This window comes from Salmo salar, unplaced genomic scaffold (genome assembly GCF_905237065.1).
Source record: "Salmo salar unplaced genomic scaffold, Ssal_v3.1, whole genome shotgun sequence".
NCBI classification, from domain to species: Eukaryota; Metazoa; Chordata; class Actinopteri; order Salmoniformes; family Salmonidae; genus Salmo; species Salmo salar.
This window is the reverse complement of record NW_025547989.1, coordinates 353,386-376,774: the sequence shown is the minus strand read 5'-3', so window position 1 is coordinate 376,774 and position 23,389 is coordinate 353,386. Positions and strand designations below refer to the sequence as shown.

Sequence of the window (23,389 nt, the reverse complement as noted above, 5' to 3'; positions counted from 1 at the left end):
CTAGGACATTATGTTATACAATGCATGCATGTTTTGTTCAATCAAGTTCATATTTATATCAAAAACCAGCTTTTTACATTAGCATGTGACGTTCAGAACTAGCATACCCCCCGCAAACTTCCAGTGAATTTACTAAAAGTTTACTAAATTACTCACGATAAACGTTCACAAAAAGCATAACAATTATTTTAAGAATTATAGATACAGAACTCCTCTATGCACTCGATATGTCCGATTTTAAAATAGCTTTTCGGTGAAAGCACATTTTGCAATATTCTGAGTAGATAGCCCGGCATCACAGGGCTTGCTATTTAGACACCCAGCAAGTTTAGCACTCACCAAAGTCAGATTTACTATAAGAAAAATGTTATTACCTTTGGTGTTCTTCGTCAGAATGCACTCCCAGGACTTCTACTTCAATAACAAATGTTGGTTTGGTCCCAAATAATCCATAGTTATATCCAAATATCCTCTGTTTTGTTCGTATGCGTTCAAGACACTATCCGAATGGTAAAGAAGGGTGACGAGCAAGATGCATTTCGTGACAAAAAAGCACTTCGAAGCATGTCAACCGCTGTTTAAAATCAATTTTTATGCCATTTTTCTCGTAAAAAAGCGATAATATTCCGACCGGGAATCTGTGTTTAGGTTAAAAGACGAAAGAAAATAAAAGCATGGGGAAGACTCGTGCACGCGCCTCAGCCCATTGTCCTCTGATAGAGCACTTGCCAAAAGCGCTAATGTGTTTCAGCCTGGGGCTGGAATTACATCATTCAGCTTTTTCCCACTTTCTGAGAGCCTATGGGAGCCGTAGGAAGTGTCACGTTACAGCAAAGATCCTCAGTCTTCAATAAACAGAGCCAAGAAGCTCAAGGAATGGTCAGACAGGCCACTTCCTGTAAGGAATCTTCTCAGGTTTTTGCCTGCCATATGAGTTATGTTATACTCACAGACACCATTCAAACAGTTTTAGAAACTTTAGGGTGTTTTCTATCCAAAGCCAATAATTATATGCATATTCTAGTTACTGGGCAGGAGTAGTAACCAGATTAAATCGGGTACGTTTTTTATCCGGCCGTGTAAATACTGCCCCCTATACCCAACAAGTTAACTTCTATGGGCTGCGGGACACAGCCAGTGAAATATCAGGGCGGCAAATTCAAAAACAACAAAATGTCGTAATTTAACTTTCTCAAACATACAACTATTTTACACCATTTTAACTTCTATGGGCTACGTTGGACGCTAGCGTCCCACCCGCGGTACACACTATCAACAGCCAGTGAAATATCAAAGCGCCAAATTCAAAAACAACAAAATGTCATAATTCAAATTTCTCAAACATACAACTATTTTACACCATTTGAAAGATAAACATCTCCTTAATCCAACCACGTTGTCCGATTTCAAAAAGGCTTTACGGCGAAAGCATAAAGTTAGATTATGTTAGGACAGTACATAGACAAAACATTACACACAGCCATTTTCAATGCAAGAACAGGTGTCACCAAAAGCAGAAAACCAGCTAAAATTATGCACTAACCTTTGACAATCTTCATCAGATGACACTCCTAGGACATTGTTAGACAATACATGCATTTTTTGTTCTATCAAGTTCATATTTATATCCAAAAACAGCATTTTACAGTGGTGCGTGATGTTCAGAAAATATTTTCCCTCCAATACTGTCGGTGAATCAGCACAACAAATTAAAAAATACTATTCATTAACGTTGATAAAATATTAAACTGTTATTCAAAGATTTATAGATTAACATCTCCTGAATGCAATCACGTTGACAGATTTCAAAATAACTTTACTGGGAGAGCACACTTTGCAATAATCTGAGTACTGTGCTCAGAAAAAAACAGCAGGCAATTATAGACACCAGCCATCTTGGAATCATCTAAACGCATAAATAGCATTATAAATATTCACTTACCTTTAATAATCTTCATCAGAAGGCACTTCCAGGCATCCCAGGTCCACAACAAATGTTGTTTTGTTCAATAAAGTTCATAATTTATATCCAAATAACTCCATGTTGTTTGCGCTTTCAGTAGGCTTTCCAAAATGTAGGGCGTGCAAGGGAAACAGTGACGACAAAAGTCAAAAAAAGTTATACTTACGTTCGTTCAAACATGTCAAACGTTGTATAGCATCAATCTTTAGGGCCTTGAGAACGTGAAACTTCAGTAATATTCCAACCAGACGTTTGCATTGCCTTGAAAAACATTATTGAACGCAGGGGATTTCTCACATGAACGCGCCATATGAACTGATGTGATTTTCAGGGCACCTGCTTACCAGCGTTCTCCTTCGGTCTGTGTTTACCGCAAAAGGCTCAAACTACTTTCTAAGACTGTTGACATCTAGTGGAAGCCTTAGGAAGTGCTATTTGAGTCCTAACTCCCTGTGTGTCAGAAAGGCAAGGACTTGAGAAAACTACAGGAACCAGATTTTCATTTCCTGCATGGAATCTTCTCAGGGTTTTGCCTGCCATATGAGTTCTGTTATACTCACAGACATCATTCAAACCGTTTTTGAAACTTTAGAGTGTTTTCTATCCAAAGCTAATAATTATATGCATATCCTAGCTTCTGGGTTTGAGTAGGAGGCAGTTTAATATGGGCACGTATTTCATCCGAAAGTGACAATACTGCCCCCTAGCCCTAAAAGGTTTAAAGATACACTTCTCCTTGATGTAACCACATTGTCCAATTTCAAAAAGGCTTTACAGCGAAAGCAAAACATTAGATTATGTTAGGAGAGTACATAGACAAAAATAATCACACAGCCATTTTCCAAGCAAGTACATGCGTCAATAAAACCCAAAACACAGCTAAATTTTACATTGGCGCGTGATGTTCAGAAATGTATTCCCACCAAAACACCTGGTGAATGTGCACATCAATTTACAAAAATACTCATCATAAACGTTGACAAAATACATAACAATTATTTTAAGAATTATAGATAGACTACCCCTGGATGCAACCGCTGTGTCAGATTTTAAAATAGTTTAGGGAGAAAGCACATTTTTCAATATTCTGAGTACATAGCTCAGCCATCACGGTGAGCTATACAGACACCCGCCAAGTTCGGGGAAACCTAAACTGAGAATTAGTATTAGAAATATTCTTTTACCTTTGCTGATCTTCGTCAGAATGCACTCCCAGGACTGCTACTTCCACAAGAAATGTTGTTTTTGTTCCAAATAATCCATATCTATGTCCAAATACCTCCGTTTTGTTTGTGCGTACAGATCATTTATCCAAAGGCATAACGCGCGAGCGCGGAACCAGAGACAAAAAGTCAATGTTCCATTACTGTACTTAAAAGCATGTCAAATGCTGTTTAAAATCAATCTTTTTGGTATTTTTAATGTAAAATTGCGATAATATTCCAACCGGACAATAGCGTATTCATTCAAGGAGAAAAATAAGGAACAGCGTGCTCGTGTGACCGCGCATATCCAATCCCTTTGTTGCCAGGCAGTCCACTCAAAAACTGAGCTCCTATTATATGCCCAGTGACAGGAGAATGCTCAAACCACTTTCTGAAGGCTTTAGACAGCCAATGGAAGCCTTAGGAAGTGCAACGTAACCCCACAGATACTGTAGTTTCGAAAGGGACTAGAAAGAAGAACTACAATTCTCAGATCCTCCACTTCCTGGTTGACTTTTTCTCAGGTTTTTGCCTGCCATATGAGTTCTGTTATATTCACAGGCACCATTCAAACAGTTTTAGAAACTTCGGAGTATGTTCTATCCACATCTACTAATAATATGCATATTCCAGTTTCTGGACCAGAGTAGTAACCAGTTTAAATTGGGTACGTTTTTCATCCGGCCGTGAAAATACTGCCCCCTAGCCCAGACAGGTTAAAATCGGTTTCCTTTTGAACATACTTCTTTCCGTAAGAAATATTATAGTTTGATTACATTTTAGGGTATCTGAGGAGTAAATAGAAATGTATTTTGACTTGAAACAAAGTTTAGGGGTAGATTTTTGGATTCCTTTCTCTGCCTGTTTGAACGAGTGGATTACTCAAATCGATGGCGCCAACTAAACAGACTTTTTGGGATATAAAGAAGGATTTTATCTAACATAATGACACAACATGTTATAGCTGGAAGAATTTCAAAAGGCAAGTGAATATTTAATCGCTATTTGTGAATTTATGAAACCTGTGCCGGTGGAAAAATATTTTGATGTGGGGCGCCATCCTCAAACAATCACATGGCATGCTTTCGCTGTAATAGCAACTGTAAAGTGGACAGTGCAGTTAGTTTAACAAGAATTTAAGCTTTCAACCGATATAAGACACTTATATGTACCTAAATGTTTAATATCCATAATTGTTACGATTATTTATTAGAATTGCGCGCCCTCAAGTTTCCCCGGAAGTTGTCCCGATAGCGGGACTTCTAGCCCTAAGAAGGCTCTGGTTGAACCATGTTGTAAAGTGTTGATAACTGTAGATCTGATTGAACCATGTTGTAAAGTGTTGATAACTGTAGCTCTGATTGACCCACGTTTAAAGTGTTGATAACTGTAGCTCTGATTGAACCATGTTGTAAAGTGTTGATAACTGTATCTCTGATTGAACCATGTTGTAAAGTGTTGATGACTGTACCTGAAAAAAAGTAAAGTAGTTGGCATTGCCAATCAGTTGGGCTGCCAGACTTATTGCCTATACCTTTTGCCTCACCCCTCTCAACCATACAACTTTTGAATTCCTCATCAATCCATGGGGATTTAACTGTTTTTACAGTCATTTTCTTAATGGGTGCATGCTTATTAGTAACTGGAGTAAGTAATTTCATAAATATGTCAAGTGCAACGTCTGGTTGCTTCTCAATACACACCACAGTCTAACACATATTCTTTACATCGTCAACATATGAATCACTACAAAACTTGAGGCTAGGAAAGACTGTTACCACCGATAAATCCACTATAATTGAGAATTTTAATAAGCATTTTTCTACGTCTGGCCATGCTTTCCACCTGGCTACCCCTACACCGGTCAACAGCCCTGCGCTCCCCACAGCAACTCGCCCAAGCCTCCCCCACTTCTCCTTCACCCAAATCCAGATAGCTGATGTTCTGAAAGAGCTGCAAAATCTGGACCCCTACAAATCAGCTGGGCTTCAAATCAGACTGTCACGCCCTGACCTTAGAGAGCCTTTTTGTTCTCTATTTTGGTTAGGTCAGGGTGTGACTAGGGTGGGTACTCTAGTTTTTTGTATTTCTATGTTGGTCTGGTATGGTTCCCAATCAGAGGCAGCTGTCTATCGTATTTAGGTAGCCTTTTCCCACCTGTTGTTTGTGGGATCTTGTTTTTTGGTACTGTGCTGTTTAGCCCTACTAAACGTTTGTATATTTTTTTTCTCGGTGTTCATTTACTAAAGTAAGATGTACGCCTACCACGCTGCACCTTGGTCCGACCAACCTTCCAACAACGATCGTTACAGAAGATCCCACCACACACGGACCAAGCAGCGTGCCCAGGAGGAGCAGGGATCCTGGGCCTGGGAGGAAAGCCAGGAGTGGAGGACATCCTGGACTTGGGAGGAAATAATGGCAGGAGACAGAAGCCTGCCATGGAAGCAGGCGGACGCAGCGAGGGAGCAACAACGACAACACCGGGGGTACACGGGTTGGGCAGCGGAGCCAAGGTGTGAACCAGAGCCAGTCTGGGAGAGGAAGGTGAACTTGGAGGGGAGTGAATCAGAGACAGTTAAGGAGTTGATGGGGAAATTGGAGGAGAGAGTTATGAGAGAGCTGTTGTGTTGGTGCATGAAGCACAACATTCGCCCCTAAGGAGCGTGTCCTCAGTTTAATGCCACCTGAGTCAGCTCTCCGTATTCGTCCTGAGGAGCATGCTAGCCATCTGGTGAAGACTGTACCGGCTCCATGCACCAGGTCTCCAGTACGCCTCCCCAGCCCTGCACGTCCTGTGCCAGCTCTCCGCACTTGCTTTGCGGAGCGTGTTATTGTTCCAGTACAATGTCTGCCGGTTCTATGCACCGTGTCTCCAGTGCGCCTCAACAGCCCGGTACGTCCTGTGCCAGCTCCCCGCACTTACCGTGCGAAGGTTGTCATCTGTCCAGGACACTGTGCCAGCTCTACACTCCAGGCCTCCTGTGCGTCTCCCCTGCCCGGTACGTCCTGTGCCAGCTCCCCGCACCAGGCCCCCAGCGATGGTCTGCAGTCCGGAGCCTCCAGCGACGGTCTGCAGTCCGGAGCCTCCAGCGACGGTTCCCCGGTCCGGAGCCTCCAACGACGGTTCCCCGGTCCGGAGCCTCCAGCGACGGTTCCCCGGTCCGGAGCCCCCAGCGACGGTTCCCCGGTCTGGGTACTCTAGTTTTTTGTATTTCTATGTTGGCCTGGTATGGTTCCCAATCAGAGGCAGCTGTCTATCATTATCTCTGATTGGGGATCATATTTAGGCAGCCTTTTCCCACCTGTTGTTTGTGGGATCTTGTTTTTTGGTACTGTGCTGAATAGCCCTACTAAACGTTACGTTTCATTTGTATTTTTTTTGGGGTGTTCTCAAATAACTGCCTCGCCTGGGTCACCAACTACTTCTCTGATAGAGTTCAGTATGTCAAATCGGAGGGCCTGTTGTCCGGACCTCTGGTAGTCTCTATGGGGTGCCACAGGGTTCAATTCTGGGCCGACTCTTTTCTCTGTATACATCAATGATGTCGCTCTTGCTGCTGGTGATCCTCTGATCCACTTCTACGCAGACGACGCCAATCTGTATACTTCTGGCCCTTCTTTGGACACTGTGTTAACTAACCTCCAGATGAGCTTCAATGCCATACATTTCTCCCTCCGTGGCCTCCAACTGCTCTTAAATGCAAGTAAAACTAAATGCATGCTCTTCAACCGATCACTGCCCGCACCTGCCCGCCCGTCCAGCATCACTACTCTGGACGGTTCTGACTTAGAATATGTAGACAACTACAAATACCTAGGCGTCTGGTTAGACTGTAAACTCTGCTTCAAGACTCACATTAAGCATCTCCAATCCAAAATTAAATCTAGAATCGGCTTCCTACTTTGAGACAAAGCTTCCTTCACTCATGCTGCCAAACATACCATCGTAAAACTGACCTACCGATCCTCGACTTCGGCGATGTCATTTATAAAATAGCCACCAACACCCTACTCAACAAACTGGATGCAGTCTATCACAGTGCCATCCGTTTTGTCACCAAAGCCCCATATACTACCCACCACTGCAACCTGTACGTTATTGTTGGCTGACCCTCGCTTCATACTCGTCGCCAAACCCACTGGCTCCAGGTCATCTACAAGTCTCTGATAGGTAAAGCACCGCCTTATCTCAGCTCACTGGTAACCATAGCAGCACCTACTCGTAGCACGCGCTCCAGCAGGTTTATCTCTCTGATCACCCCCAAAGCCAATTCCTCCTTTGGCCGCCTTTCCTTCCAGTTCTCTGCTGCCAATGACTGGAACGAACTGCAAAAATCACTGAAGCTGGAGACTCATATCTCCCTCACTAGCTTTAAGCACCAGCTGTCAGAGCAGCTCACAGATCACTGCACCTGTACACAGCCCATCTGTAAACAGCCCATCCAACTACCTTATCCCCATATTATTATTTGTTTTGCTCCTTTGAACCCCAGTATCTCTATTTGCGGGGCGGCAGCATAGCCTAGTGGTTAGAGCATTGGACTAGCAACCAAAAGGTTGCAAAATCGAATCCCCAAGCTGACAAGGTAAAAATCTGTCATTTTGCCCCTGAACAAGGCAGTTAACCCATTGTTCCTAGGCCGTCATTGAAAATAAGAATGTGTTCTTAACTGACTTGCCTAGTTAAATGAAGGTTAAAAATTATAAAAATAATTTGCACATTCATCTTCTGCACATCTACCATTCCAGTGTTTAATTGCTATATTGTAATTACTTCACCAACATGGCCTATTTATTGCCTTTACTCCCTTATCTTACCTCATTTGCACTCACTGTATATATACTTTTTGTTTTATTTTGTTCTACTGTATTATTGACTGTATGTTTTGTTCATTCCATGTGTAACTCTGTCTGGTTGTATGTGTCGAACTGCTATGCTTTATCTTGGCCAGGTCGCAGTTGTAAATGAGAACTTGTTCTCAACTGGCCTACCTGGTTAAATAAAGGTGAAATAAAAAAAATCAAAAATGAGTAGGTGTTCTAAAACTTCTCAATACTGGCTTCACTGCTCTAACCCCCAATAACCAACGGCGACCAATACAATATGCTTTCACCAGCTTCTCTGCTCTAACCCCCAATAACCAACAGCAACCAATACATTTGGCTTTCACCTGCTTTGCTGCTTGAACCCCTAATGAACGCCAACCAATACAATAGGCTTTCACCTGCTTTGCTGCTTGAACCCCTAATCAACGCCAACCAATACAATAGGCTTTCACCTGCTTTGCTGCTTGAACCCCTAATCAACGCCAACCAATACAATAGGGGTTCACAGCTTTTCTCCCTGAACCACTAATTATATTGATACCATTTGTGTTTAAATCTACTTGTAAATATGCATTAAAAACCTACCTAAAATGACCTCTTTCAGCACCATGTATTTCAGGACTTGCTTGCCATTGGCACCTGTCCAATAGACCATCTTTGCCAGGAAATGGACAGTAGTTTTCCCATGATCCTCCAAACAGTTTATTTTAAGGAAATGCCTCTATACTTTCTAAGAGGTATCTGTTGACAGGTGTATTATGAAGTGTTGTTCCAGCTGATACAACAGGTGTATTATGAAGTGTTGTTCCATCTGATACAACAGGTGTATTATGATATACTGTCTGGGTTAGGGGGGTCTGGGGCAATGTACCGTCTGGGGTTAGGGGGGTCTGGGGCAATGTACCGTCTGGGGTTAGGGGGATCTGGGGCAATGTACCATCTGGGGTTAGGGGGATCTGGGGCAATGTACCGTCTGGGGTTAGGGGTGTCTGTACCACTGTTTGACGTGCTTTGAATTATAATGTAGCGCATTGCGGGCTGTATGGAAGCGGGACAGAATTTATTGACATCCCAAATCACTGGCGGGCCTTGTGTTTGACACATGATCTACACTGATTGAAGTGGATTTAATAAGTGGCATCAATAAGGGATCATAGCTTTCACCTAGATACACCTGGTCAGTCTGTCATGGAAAGAGCAGGTGTTCATAATTCTTTGTTAACTCAGTGTATATTGTCTAATGGCAGCCTGCAGTACCCCGGTTGGCCTTCAACTTCAGGTACTTAATGAGAGGGGGCAGCACTGAGCTAGCCTGTAATGGCACTTCCTGTAGTAGCTCAAACTGTCTACATAAATCTCCCACATGAGACGCCATCTCAAGACTTCATTTGGCTTCAATGCACTATTGAGTCTTCACATAGGAATTAATGGGGTCATGTGGACCAGAATCCATGGAACAACAGGAAGTTACCAGGTATCTTTAACTGGGTGTCATCTGTTTTTCTCCAGGGTCGTCTGAGGTTCAGGTTGTTGGACCGGCTGACCCAGTCATTGCCTTAGCTGGTGATGACATCATTATACCATGTTCCCTGAAACCCAATGTCAGTGCTGAGGAGATGACAGTGAAATGGACAAGATTGAACCCGAAAGCAGAAAACGTCCATCTTTACCGTGACCGTCGAGACGGGGACCAGTCTCCATCCTACAGGGGAAGGACATCAATGTTTAATGAAGAACTGAAGAACGGCAACGTCTCCTTAAAGCTGACCAGAGTTACTCTCTCTGATGCTGGAAGCTACAGGTGCTTCATTCAAACACTGACCAGCCAGGTGAAGGAAACCACCGTTCAACTCCATGTTGGTGAGTCATGAATACTGGAGATGTGATCAGAGGTTGTATTGGTAAATCTGGCTAAATGATTGGCTGCTAAAATATCAACATGTCTTCCTCCCTCATCATTCCTTCCTCTGTTATAGATCATGTATTCAGCTGGTCTTCCTCCCTCTGTTATAGATCATGTATTCAGCTGGTCTTCCCCCCTCATCATCCCTTCCTCTGTTATAGATCATGTATTCAGCTGGTCTTCCTCCCTCATCATTCCTTCCTCTGTTATAGGTCATGTATTCAGCTGCTCAGCACACAGCCTTTACAACACACTCCTCACACATTCAAACCTCCGACACTGTCTCACTGGCTGTGTTCTAATATCCTACTACCTACTGTTGACTCATAGTAGTTACTATGTACTGACAGTAATACGTACTATAGAGAATGTATTGTATAGACAACAGAATTGTGTTGCTTTGATAGTTGATTTGTCCAAGGTGTTGGACTTGCTTCCATTCAGCTAAGAGCATTAGTGAGATCGGGCACTGATGTTGGACGATTAGGCCTGGCTCGCTTTCCAGTTTATCCCAAAGGTGTTTGACATGAATAAAGAGAGGGGTGGAGTCAGAGAAGACATCAGGGATTTTAACTACCATGCTGCTGTTAGATTGGTAACCAACACTAGACACTCTACCATGCTGCTGTTAGATTGGTAACCAACACTAGACACTCTACCATGCTGCTGTTAGATTGGTAACCAACACTAGACACTCTACCATGCTGCTGTTAGATTGGTAACCAACACTAGACACTCTACCATGCTGCTGTTAGATTGGTAACCAACACTAGACACTCTACCATACTGCTGTTAGATTGGTAACCAACACTAGACACTCTACCATGCTGCTGTTAGATTGGTAACCAACACTAGACACTCTACCATGCTGCTGTTAGATTGGTAACCAACACTAGACAGGTAGTTTGCACCCGGTGATGCGTTGTGCAGACCTCACTACCCTCTGGAGAGCCTTCCGGTTATGGGCGGAGCAGCTGCCGTACCAGGCAGTGATACAGCCCGACAGGATGCTCTTGAATGTGCATCTGTAAAAGTTTGAGTGTTTTTGGTGACAAGCCAAATGTATTCAGCCTCCTGAGGTTGAAGAGGTGCTGCTGCACCTTCTTCACCACGCTGTCTGTGTGGGTGGACCATTTCAGTTGCCCGTGATGTGTAGGCCGAGGAACTTAAAAAACTCTCCACCCTCTCCACTACTGTCCCGTCAATGTAGATAGGGGGCTGCTCCCTCTGCTGTTTCCTGAAGTCCACGATCATCTCCTTTGTTTTGTTGACATTGAGTGTGAGGTTATTTTCCTGACACCACACTCCGAGGGCCCTGTAGGGAGAAGGTGATCCCACAGGTTTTGGTAGCGGGCCGTGTCAGTGGCACTGTATTGTCCTCAAAGTGAGCAAAAAAGTTGTTTAGTCTGTCTGCGAGCAAGGCATTGTGATCCGCGACGGGGCTGGTTTTTCTTTTGTAGTCCGTGATTGACTGTAGACCCTGCCACATACCTCTCGTGTCTGAGCCGTTGAATTGTGACTCCACTTTGTCTCTGTACTGACGCTTAGCTTGTTTGATTACCTTGCGGAGGGAATAGCTACATTGTTTGTATTCGGTCATGTTTCCGGTCACCTTGCCCTGGTTAAAAGCAGTGGTTTGCGCTTTCAATTTTGCGCGAATACTGCCATCAATCAATCCACGGTTTCTGGTTTGGGAATGTTTTAATAGACGCTGTGGGTACGACATCGGCGATGCACTTGTTAATAAAATCGCACACCGAGTCTCGGATGTCTCTCTGGAATGCTACCCTTGCTGCACGGATTTCGTCTACCTTGTTGTCAAGAGACTGGACGTTGGCGAGTAGTATACTCGGGAGCGGTGGGCGATGTGCCCGTCTACGGAGCCTGACCAGAAGACCGCTCCGTCTGCCCCTTCTTCTACGTCGTCGTTGTTTTGGGTCGCCGGCTGGGATCCGATCCATTGTCCTGGGTGGTGGTCCAAACAGAGGATCCGCTTCGGGAAAGTCGTATTCCTGGTCGTAATGTTGGTGAATTGTCGTTGCTCTTATATCCAATAGTTCCACCTGACTGTACGTAATAAAACCTAAGATTACCTGGGGTAACAATGTAAGAAATAACACATAAAAAACGAAATAAAGTAGACTGTGTAGCAACACAATGAAACACACAATCAAGTCTACATGAAAATGGCTAAAAAGCAACACATTTGAAGTTCTGGAATGGCCTAGTCAAAGTCCAGACCTAATCTCAATAGAGATGTTGTGGCAGGACTTGAAACAAGCAGTTCATGCTTGAAAACCCACAAATGTCGCAGAGTTAAAGCTGTTCTGCATGGTAACCTGTTGGGGCTAGGGGGCAGTATTGAGAATTTTGAAAAAAATATGTGCCCATTTTTAACTGCCTCCTACACCAACTCAGAAGCTAGGATATGCATATTATTACCAGATTTGGATAGAAAACACTCTGAATTTTCTAAAACAGTTTGAATGGTGTCTGTAAGTATAACAAAACTCATATGGCAGGCAAAAACCTGAGAAAAACAAAATAATTTTGTGGCTGTACTATTTTTCGAGTCATTGTTAATAGAAAACACAGTGAGAAAGGATTCATTTCGCACTTCCTACTGCTTCCACTAGATGTCAACGATCTTTATAAAGTTGTTTGAAGCGTCTATGATGAACAGAGACCGGATGACAAGGAAGAGAAGTTGACCTCCCTGGGATGTCGTCACTTCATTATTGCCTGCACCTGCGCAATCATGTGACGCGAGACATTTTTCAAAAACGTTTTTCAAGACACAGGAGAGGTCGGGTTGAAACATTACTGATGTTTCACGTTAAAAATGGCTCTAAAGATTGATGCTAAACAACGTTTGACATGTTTGAACGAACGTAAATAGATTATTTTTTAAACTTTTCGCCGTGACTCCCCCCTGCGCTACTTTTTAGTAGCCACCGAAGCCTAACAACTTGGAGTTATTTGGACATCAATTATGAATTTTGTCAAAAGAAACCACATTTGTTGTGGACCTGGGATTCCTGGAAGTGCCAATGGATGAAGATAATCAAAGGTAAGGGATTATTGACAATAGTATTATTGATATTACAAGATGGTGCTAACCTATATAGCCTAGCCTATTGTTCTTAGCACAGCACCCGGTTTATTGCAACTTGTGATTTCCCAGTAAAGTTATTTTGAAATCTGGCAATACAGTAGCATTTACGAAATGTTAAAATATAATTATTTGAATGACAATATTATAATTTACCAATGTTTTCGAATAGTAATTTTGTAAATTGTAACGTTGTTCACCGGAAGCATTTGAGAGAAGAAAAAAATCTGAATTTCACCGCTACTGTAAAATGCTGTTTTTGGATATAAATATGAACTTGATGGAACAAAAAATGCATGTATTGTGTAACATAATGTCCTATGAGTGTCATCTGAGGAAGATTGTCAAAGGTTAGTGCATAATTTTAGCTGGTTATCTGTTTTTGGTGACGCCTGTCTTTGAATTGACAAAACATTACACACAGCTATTTTCAATGTACTCTCCTAACATAACCTAACTTTATGCTTTCGCCGTAAAGCCTCTTTGAAATCGGACAATGTGGTTGGATTTAGGAGATGTTTATCTTTCAAATGGTGAGAAATAGTTGATTGTTTGAGAAATTGAAATTATTAGATTCTTGCAGTTTTGAATTTCCCGCCATGGTCTCTTGACAATGAATCCCATTACCGGGCAGGGATCCCCAAGAGGTTTAACATTGACAACATAATTCTCGTAACAGGGATTGAGACTGGGAGGGTATCAGACACTTCTCTGAGGTGAGAGACTCTATCTGGGGGATTGAGAGACTCTATCTGGGGGATTGAGACTGGGAGGACATGAGACACTACTCTGAGGTGTGTGTGGGACCTCCGCTCAACTCAAATCAGTCTCGGTTGACCCACTCTCCCCAGGTACTCTCCCCAGGTACTATCCCAGGTACTCTCCCCAGGTACTCTCCCCAGGTATTCTCCCCAGGTACTCTCCCAGGTACTCTCCTCAGGTACTCTCCCCAGGTACTATCCCAGGTATTCTCCCCAGGTACTCTCCCCAGGTATTCTCCCCAGGTACTCTCCCAGGTACTCTCCTCAGGTACTCTCCCCAGGTAGACCCCCAGGTACTCTCCCCAGGTACTCTCCCAGGTGCTCTCCCCAGGTACTCTCCTCAGGTACTCTCCCCAGGTACTCTCCCCAGGTAGACCCCCAGGTACTCTCCCCAGGTACTCTCCCCAGGTAGACCCCCAGGTACTCTCCCCAGGTACTCTCCCGGTACTCTCCCCAGGTACTCTCCCCAGGTACTCTCCCCAGGTACTCTCCCCAGGTAGACCCCAGGTACTCTCCCCAGGTAGACCCCCAGGTACTCTCTCCAGGTACTCTCTCCAGGTACTCTCTCCAGGTACTCTCCCCAGGTACTCTCCCCAGGTACTCTCCCCAGGTACTCTCCCCAGGTACTCTCCCCAGGTAGACCCCCAGGTACTCTCCGCAGGTACTCTCCCCAGGTACTCTCCTCAGGTACTCTCCCCAGGTACTCTCCTCAGGTACTCTCCCCAGGTACTCTCATCAGGTACTCTCCCCAGGTAGACGCCCAGGTACTCTCCCCAGGTACTCTCCCCAGGTACTCTCCCCAGGTACTCTCCCCAGGTACTCTCTCCAGGTACTCTCCCCAGGTACTCTCCCCAGGTACTCTCCCCAGGTACTCTCCCCAGGTACTCTCCCCAGGTACTCTCTCCAGGTACTCTCTCCAGGTACTCTCCCCAGGTACTCTCCCCAGGTACTCTCTCCAGGTACTCTCTCCAGGTACTCTCCCCAGGTACTCTCCCCAGGTACTCTCCCCAGGTACTCTCCCCAGGTACTCTCCTCAGGTACTCTCCTCAGGTACTCTCCCCAGGTACTCTCTCCAGGTAGACCCCCACCAGCCACTATTATTTAATTTACAAGGTATTACAAACTGACCACAGTATTCAAGTGGCAGTCTTTCTCCAATGAATTTACAGTGACATCATCCACAGATCAAAGAGCAAAGAAGGACTTTATATTTACTGTGTAATGTATACAATAACTATGTATTTAATGTATACAATTACTATGTATTTAATGTGTAACGTATACAATAACTATGTATTCAATGTGTAATGTAAACAATAACTATGTATTTAATGTGTCATGTAAACAATAACTATGTATTTAATGTGTCATGTAAACAATAACTATGTATTTAATGTATAATGTACACAATAACTATGTATTCAATGTGTAATGTATACAATAACTATGTATTTAATGTGTAATGCAAACAATAACTATGTATTTACGGCAGAGACAATATTCACAAATCCTTCAACGGCAGAGTCATGTCTTAAGTGTAAAACTAGTAATGACTCAATAATCCAAGGTTTTCTGGGAATGTTATGAAGTCTGGAAGTTGTGGGCGGAGCAAGACAGTTGGCTGTCAGAAATATTACAATGTAAACGTACTTTTAATCCGTCTGGTTGCATATTTCAAGACATGGCAAATGGGGGTGTAGTGAGATACATAGGCTCCCGAGTGGCGCAGCGGTCTAAGGCACTGCATCTCAGTGCTAGAGGAGTCACTACAGACCCTGGTTCAATTCCTGGCTGTATCACAGTGGTCTAAGGCCCTGCATCTCAGTGCTAGAAGAGTCACTACAGACCCTGGTTCAATTCCAGGCTGTATCACAGTGGTCTAAGGCCCTGCATCTCAGTGGTTGAGGAGTCCCTACAGACCCTGGTTCCATTCCAGGCTGTATCACAGCGGTCTAAGGCACTGCATCTCAGTGGTTGAGGAGTCCCTACAGACCCTGGTTCCATTCCAGGCTGTATCACAGCGGTCTAAGGCCCTGCATCTCAGTGGTTGAGGAGTCCCTACAGACCCTGGTTCCATTCCAGGCTGTATCACAGCGGTCTAAGGCCCTGCATCTCAGTGCTAGAGGAGTCCCTACAGACCCTGGTTCAATTCCAGGCTGTATCACAGTGGTCTAAGGCCCTGCATCTCAGTGGTTGAGGAGTCCCTACAGACCCTGGTTCCATTCCAGGCTGTATCACAGCGGTCTAAGGCCCTGCATCTCAGTGGTTGAGGAGTCCCTACAGACCCTGGTTCCATTCCAGGCTGTATCACAGCGGTCTAAGGCCCTGCATCTCAGTGCTAGAGGAGTCCCTACAGACCCTGGTTCCATTCCAGGCTGTATCACAGTGGTCTAAGGCACTGCATCTCAGTGGTTGAGGAGTCCCTACAGACCCTGGTTCCATTCCAGGCTGTATCACAGCGGTCTAAGGCACTGCATCTCAGTGCTAGAGGAGTCCCTACAGACCCTGGTTCCATTCCAGGCTGTATCACAGCGGTCTAAGGCCCTGCATCTCAGTGGTTGAGGAGTCCCTACAGACCCTGGTTCCATTCCAGGCTGTATCACAGCGGTCTAAGGCCCTGCATCTCAGTGGTTGAGGAGTCCCTACAGACCCTGGTTCCATTCCAGGCTGTATCACAGCGGTCTAAGGCCCTGCATCTCAGTGGTTGAGGAGTCCCTACAGACCCTGGTTCCATTCCAGGCTGTATCACAGCGGTCTAAGGCCCTGCATCTCAGTGGTTGAGGAGTCCCTACAGACCCTGGTTCCATTCCAGGCTGTATCACAGCGGTCTAAGGCACTGCATCTCAGTGGTTGAGGAGTCCCTACAGACCCTGGTTCCATTCCAGGCTGTATCACAGCGGTCTAAGGCCCTGCATCTCAGTGGTTGAGGAGTCCCTACAGACCCTGGTTCCATTCCAGGCTGTATCACAGCGGTCTAAGGCCCTGCATCTCAGTGGTTGAGGAGTCCCTACAGACCCTGGTTCCATTCCAGGCTGTATCACAGCGGTCTAAGGCCCTGCATCTCAGTGGTTGAGGAGTCCCTACAGACCCTGGTTCCATTCCAGGCTGTATCACAGCGGTCTAAGGCCCTGCATCTCAGTGGTTGAGGAGTCCCTACAGACCCTGGTTCCATTCCAGGCTGTATCACAGCGGTCTAAGGCCCTGCATCTCAGTGGTTGAGGAGTCCCTACAGACCCTGGTTCCATTCCAGGCTGTATCACAGCGGTCTAAGGCCCTGCATCTCAGTGGTTGAGGAGTCCCTACAGACCCTGGTTCCATTCCAGGCTGTATCACAGCGGTCTAAAGCACTGCATCTCAGTGGTAGAGGAGTCCCTACAGACCCTGGTTCCATTCCAGGCTGTATCACAGCGGTCTAAGGCCCTGCATCTCAGTGCTAGAGGAGTCCCTACAGACCCTGGTTCCATTCCAGGCTGTATCACAGCGGTCTAAGGCCCTGCATCTCAGTGCTAGAGGAGTCCCTACAGACCCTGGTTCCATTCCAGGCTGTATCACAGCGGTCTAAGGCCCTGCATCTCAGTGCTAGAGGAGTCCCTACAGACCCTGGTTCCATTCCAGGCTGTATCACAGCGGTCTAAGGCCCTGCATCTCAGTGCTAGAGGAGTCCCTACAGACCCTGGTTCCATTCCAGGCTGTATCACAGCGGTCTAAGGCCCTGCATCTCAGTGCTAGAGGAGTCCCTACAGACCCTGGTTCCATTCCAGGCTGTATCACAGCGGTCTAAGGCCCTGCATCTCAGTGCTAGAGGAGTCCCTACAGACCCTGGTTCCATTCCAGGCTGTATCACAGCGGTCTAAGGCCCTGCATCTCAGTGCTAGAGGAGTCCCTACAGACCCTGGTTCCATTCCAGGCTGTATCACAGCGGTCTAAGGCCCTGCATCTCAGTGGTTGAGGAGTCCCTACAGACCCTGGTTCCATTCCAGGCTGTATCACAGCGGTCTAAGGCCCTGCATCTCAGTGCTAGAGGAGTCCCTACAGACCCTGGTTCCATTCCAGGCTGTATCACAGCGGTCTAAGGCCCTGCATCTCAGTGCTAGAGGAGTCCCTACAGACCCTGGTTCCATTCCAGGCTGTATCACAGCGGTCTAAGGCCCTGCATCTCAGTGCTAGAGGAGTCCCTACAGACCCTGGTTCCATTCCAGGCTGTATCACAGCGGTCTAAGGCCCTGCATCTCAGTGGTTGAGGAGTCCCTACAGACCCTGGTTCCATTCCAGGCTGTATCACAGCGGTCTAAGGCCCTGCATCTCAGTGCTAGAGGAGTCCCTACAGACCCTGGTTCCATTCCAGGCTGTATCACAGCGGTCTAAGGCCCTGCATCTCAGTGCTAGAGGAGTCCCTACAGACCCTGGTTCCATTCCAGGCTGTATCACAGCGGTCTAAGGCCCTGCATCTCAGTGCTAGAGGAGTCCCTACAGACCCTGGTTCCATTCCAGGCTGTATCACAGCGGTCTAAGGCCCTGCATCTCAGTGGTTGAGGAGTCCCTACAGACCCTGGTTCCATTCCAGGCTGTATCACAGCGGTCTAAGGCCCTGCATCTCAGTGGTTGAGGAGTCCCTACAGACCCTGGTTCCATTCCAGGCTGTATCACAGCGGTCTAAGGCCCTGCATCTCAGTGCTAGAGGAGTCCCTACAGACCCTGGTTCCATTCCAGGCTGTATCACAGCGGTCTAAGGCACTGCATCTCAGTGCTAGAGGAGTCCCTACAGACCCTGGTTCCATTCCAGGCTGTATCACAGCGGTCTAAGGCCCTGCATCTCAGTGCTAGAGGAGTCCCTACAGACCCTGGTTCCATTCCAGGCTGTATCACAGCGGTCTAAGGCCCTGCATCTCAGTGGTTGAGGAGTCCCTACAGACCCTGGTTCCATTCCAGGCTGTATCACAGCGGTCTAAGGCCCTGCATCTCAGTGGTTGAGGAGTCCCTACAGACCCTGGTTCCATTCCAGGCTGTATCACAGCGGTCTAAGGCCCTGCATCTCAGTGCTAGAGGAGTCCCTACAGACCCTGGTTCCATTCCAGGCTGTATCACAGCGGTCTAAGGCCCTGCATCTCAGTGCTAGAGGAGTCCCTACAGACCCTGGTTCCATTCCAGGCTGTATCACAGCGGTCTAAGGCCCTGCATCTCAGTGCTAGAGGAGTCCCTACAGACCCTGGTTCCATTCCAGGCTGTATCACAGCGGTCTAAGGCCCTGCATCTCAGTGCTAGAGGAGTCCCTACAGACCCTGGTTCCATTCCAGGCTGTATCACAGCGGTCTAAGGCCCTGCATCTCAGTGCTAGAGGAGTCCCTACAGACCCTGGTTCCATTCCAGGCTGTATCACAGCGGTCTAAGGCCCTGCATCTCAGTGCTAGAGGAGTCCCTACAGACCCTGGTTCCATTCCAGGCTGTATCACAGCGGTCTAAGGCACTGCATCTCAGTGCTAGAGGAGTCCCTACAGACCCTGGTTCCATTCCAGGCTGTATCACAGCGGTCTAAGGCCCTGCATCTCAGTGCTAGAGGAGTCCCTACAGACCCTGGTTCCATTCCAGGCTGTATCACAGCGGTCTAAGGCCCTGCATCTCAGTGGTTGAGGAGTCCCTACAGACCCTGGTTCCATTCCAGGCTGTATCACAGCGGTCTAAGGCCCTGCATCTCAGTGGTTGAGGAGTCCCTACAGACCCTGGTTCCATTCCAGGCTGTATCACAGCGGTCTAAGGCCCTGCATCTCAGTGCTAGAGGAGTCCCTACAGACCCTGGTTCCATTCCAGGCTGTATCACAGCGGTCTAAGGCCCTGCATCTCAGTGCTAGAGGAGTCCCTACAGACCCTGGTTCCATTCCAGGCTGTATCACAGCGGTCTAAGGCCCTGCATCTCAGTGCTAGAGGAGTCCCTACAGACCCTGGTTCCATTCCAGGCTGTATCACAGCGGTCTAAGGCCCTGCATCTCAGTGCTAGAGGAGTCCCTACAGACCCTGGTTCCATTCCAGGCTGTATCACAGCGGTCTAAGGCCCTGCATCTCAGTGCTAGAGGAGTCCCTACAGACCCTGGTTCCATTCCAGGCTGTATCACAGTGGTCTAAGGCCCTGCATCTCAGTGCTAGAGGAGTCCCTACAGACCCTGGTTCCATTCCAGGCTGTATCACAGCGGTCTAAGGCCCTGCATCTCAGTGCTAGAGGAGTCCCTACAGACCCTGGTTCCATTCCAGGCTGTATCACAGCGGTCTAAGGCCCTGCATCTCAGTGCTAGAGGAGTCCCTACAGACCCTGGTTCCATTCCAGGCTGTATCACAGCGGTCTAAGGCCCTGCATCTCAGTGCTAGAGGAGTCCCTACAGACCCTGGTTCCATTCCAGGCTGTATCACAGCGGTCTAAGGCCCTGCATCTCAGTGCTAGAGGAGTCCCTACAGACCCTGGTTCCATTCCAGGCTGTATCACAGCGGTCTAAGGCCCTGCATCTCAGTGGTTGAGGAGTCCCTACAGACCCTGGTTCCATTCCAGGCTCTATCACAGCGGTCTAAGGCCCTGCATCTCAGTGGTTGAGGAGTCCCTACAGACCCTGGTTCCATTCCAGGCTGTATCACAGCGGTCTAAGGCCCTGCATCTCAGTGGTTGAGGAGTCCCTACAGACCCTGGTTCCATTCCAGGCTGTATCACAGTGGTCTAAGGCCCTGCATCTCAGTGCTAGAGGAGTCCCTACAGACCCTGGTTCCATTCCAGGCTGTATCACAGCGGTCTAAGGCCCTGCATCTCAGTGCTAGAGGAGTCCCTACAGACCCTGGTTCCATTCCAGGCTGTATCACAGCGGTCTAAGGCACTGCATCTCAGTGCTAGAGGAGTCCCTACAGACCCTGGTTCCATTCCAGGCTGTATCACAGTGGTCTAAGGCCCTGCATCTCAGTGGTTGAGGAGTCCCTACAGACCCTGGTTCCATTCCAGGCTGTATCACAGCGGTCTAAGGCCCTGCATCTCAGTGGTTGAGGAGTCCCTACAGACCCTGGTTCCATTCCAGGCTGTATCACAGCGGTCTAAGGCCCTGCATCTCAGTGGTTGAGGAGTCCCTACAGACCCTGGTTCCATTCCAGGCTGTATCACAGCGGTCTAAGGCCCTGCATCTCAGTGGTTGAGGAGTCCCTACAGACCCTGGTTCCATTCCAGGCTGTATCACAGCGGTCTAAGGAACCTGCATCTCAGTGGTTGAGGAGTCCCTACAGACCCTGGTTCCATTCCAGGCTGTATCACAGTGGTCTAAGGCCCTGCATCTCAGTGCTAGAGGAGTCCCTACAGACCCTGGTTCCATTCCAGGCTGTATCACAGCGGTCTAAGGCCCTGCATCTCAGTGCTAGAGGAGTCACTACAGACCCTGGTTCCATTCCAGGCTGTATCACAGCGGTCTAAGGCCCTGCATCTCAGTGGTTGAGGAGTCCCTACAGACCCTGGTTCCATTCCAGGCTGTATCACAGCGGTCTAAGGCCCTGCATCTCAGTGCTAGAGGAGTCACTACAGACCCTGGTTCCATTCCAGGCTGTATCACAGTGGTCTAAGGCCCTGCATCTCAGTGGTTGAGGAGTCCCTACAGACCCTGGTTCCATTCCAGGCTGTATCACAGCGGTCTAAGGCCCTGCATCTCAGTGCTAGAGGAGTCCCTACAGACCCTGGTTCCATTCCAGGCTGTATCACAGCGGTCTAAGGCCCTGCATCTCAGTGCTAGAGGAGTCACTACAGACCCTGGTTCCATTCCAGGCTGTATCACAGCGGTCTAAGGCCCTGCATCTCAGTGCTAGAGGAGTCCCTACAGACCCTGGTTCCATTCCAGGCTGTATCACAGCGGTCTAAGGCACTGCATCTCAGTGGTTGAGGAGTCCCTACAGACCCTGGTTCCATTCCAGGCTGTATCACAGCGGTCTAAGGCCCTGCATCTCAGTGGTTGAGGAGTCCCTACAGACCCTGGTTCCATTCCAGGCTGTATCACAGCGGTCCTAAGGCCCTGCATCTCAGTGCTAGAGGAGTCCCTACAGACCCTGGTTCCATTCCAGGCTGTATCACAGCGGTCTAAGGCACTGCATCTCAGTGCTAGAGGAGTCCCCTACAGACCCTGGTTCCATTCCAGGCTGTATCACAGCGGTCTAAGGCCCTGCATCTCAGTGGTTGAGGAGTCCCTACAGACCCTGGTTCCATTCCAGGCTGTATCACAGCGGTCTAAGGCCCTGCATCTCAGTGGTTGAGGAGTCCCTACAGACCCTGGTTCCATTCCAGGCTGTATCACAGCGGTCTAAGGCCCTGCATCTCAGTGCTAGAGGAGTCCCTACAGACCCTGGTTCCATTCCAGGCTGTATCACAGCGGTCTAAGGCCCTGCATCTCAGTGCTAGAGGAGTCCCTACAGACCCTGGTTCCATTCCAGGCTGTATCACAGCGGTCTAAGGCCCTGCATCTCAGTGGTTGAGGAGTCCCTACAGACCCTGGTTCCATTCCAGGCTGTATCACAGCGGTCTAAGGCCCTGCATCTCAGTGCTAGAGGAGTCCCTACAGACCCTGGTTCCATTCCAGGCTGTATCACAGCGGTCTAAGGCCCTGCATCTCAGTGCTAGAGGAGTCCCTACAGACCCTGGTTCCATTCCAGGCTGTATCACAGCGGTCTAAGGCCCTGCATCTCAGTGCTAGAGGAGTCCCTACAGACCCTGGTTCCATTCCAGGCTGTATCACAGCGGTCTAAGGCCCTGCATCTCAGTGGTTGAGGAGTCCCTACAGACCCTGGTTCCATTCCAGGCTGTATCACAGCGGTCTAAGGCCCTGCATCTCAGTGGTTGAGGAGTCCCTACAGACCCTGGTTCCATTCCAGCCTGTATCACAGCGGTCTAAGGCCCTGCATCTCAGTGCTAGAGGAGTCCCTACAGACCCTGGTTCCATTCCAGGCTGTATCACAGCGGTCTAAGGCACTGCATCTCAGTGCTAGAGGAGTCCCTACAGACCCTGGTTCCATTCCAGGCTGTATCACAGCGGTCTAAGGCCCTGCATCTCAGTGCTAGAGGAGTCCCTACAGACCCTGGTTCCATTCCAGGCTGTATCACAGCGGTCTAAGGCCCTGCATCTCAGTGGTTGAGGAGTCCCTACAGACCCTGGTTCCATTCCAGGCTGTATCACAGCGGTCTAAGGCCCTGCATCTCAGTGGTTGAGGAGTCCCTACAGACCCTGGTTCCATTCCAGGCTGTATCACAGCGGTCTAAGGCCCTGCATCTCAGTGCTAGAGGAGTCCCTACAGACCCTGGTTCCATTCCAGGCTGTATCACAGCGGTCTAAGGCCCTGCATCTCAGTGCTAGAGGAGTCCCTACAGACCCTGGTTCCATTCCAGGCTGTATCACAGCGGTCTAAGGCCCTGCATCTCAGTGCTAGAGGAGTCCCTACAGACCCTGGTTCCATTCCAGGCTGTATCACAGCGGTCTAAGGCCCTGCATCTCAGTGCTAGAGGAGTCCCTACAGACCCTGGTTCCATTCCAGGCTGTATCACAGCGGTCTAAGGCCCTGCATCTCAGTGCTAGAGGAGTCCCTACAGACCCTGGTTCCATTCCAGGCTGTATCACA

The 23,389-nt window shown here is 47.7% G+C and overlaps 1 protein-coding gene across 1 annotated transcript in view; it reads left to right on the top strand.

Moving 5' to 3' along the window:
* The window catches only part of LOC106583356 (butyrophilin subfamily 2 member A2-like), a 69,071-nt gene that overhangs the window by 7,753 nt on the left and 37,929 nt on the right, over positions 1 to 23,389 (top strand). Inside the window, exon 3 of the mRNA XM_045711788.1 lies at positions 9,508 to 9,858. Coding sequence (XP_045567744.1) covers positions 9,508 to 9,858 — 351 coding nt within the window. The remainder of the gene's footprint in view (positions 1 to 9,507; positions 9,859 to 23,389) is intronic.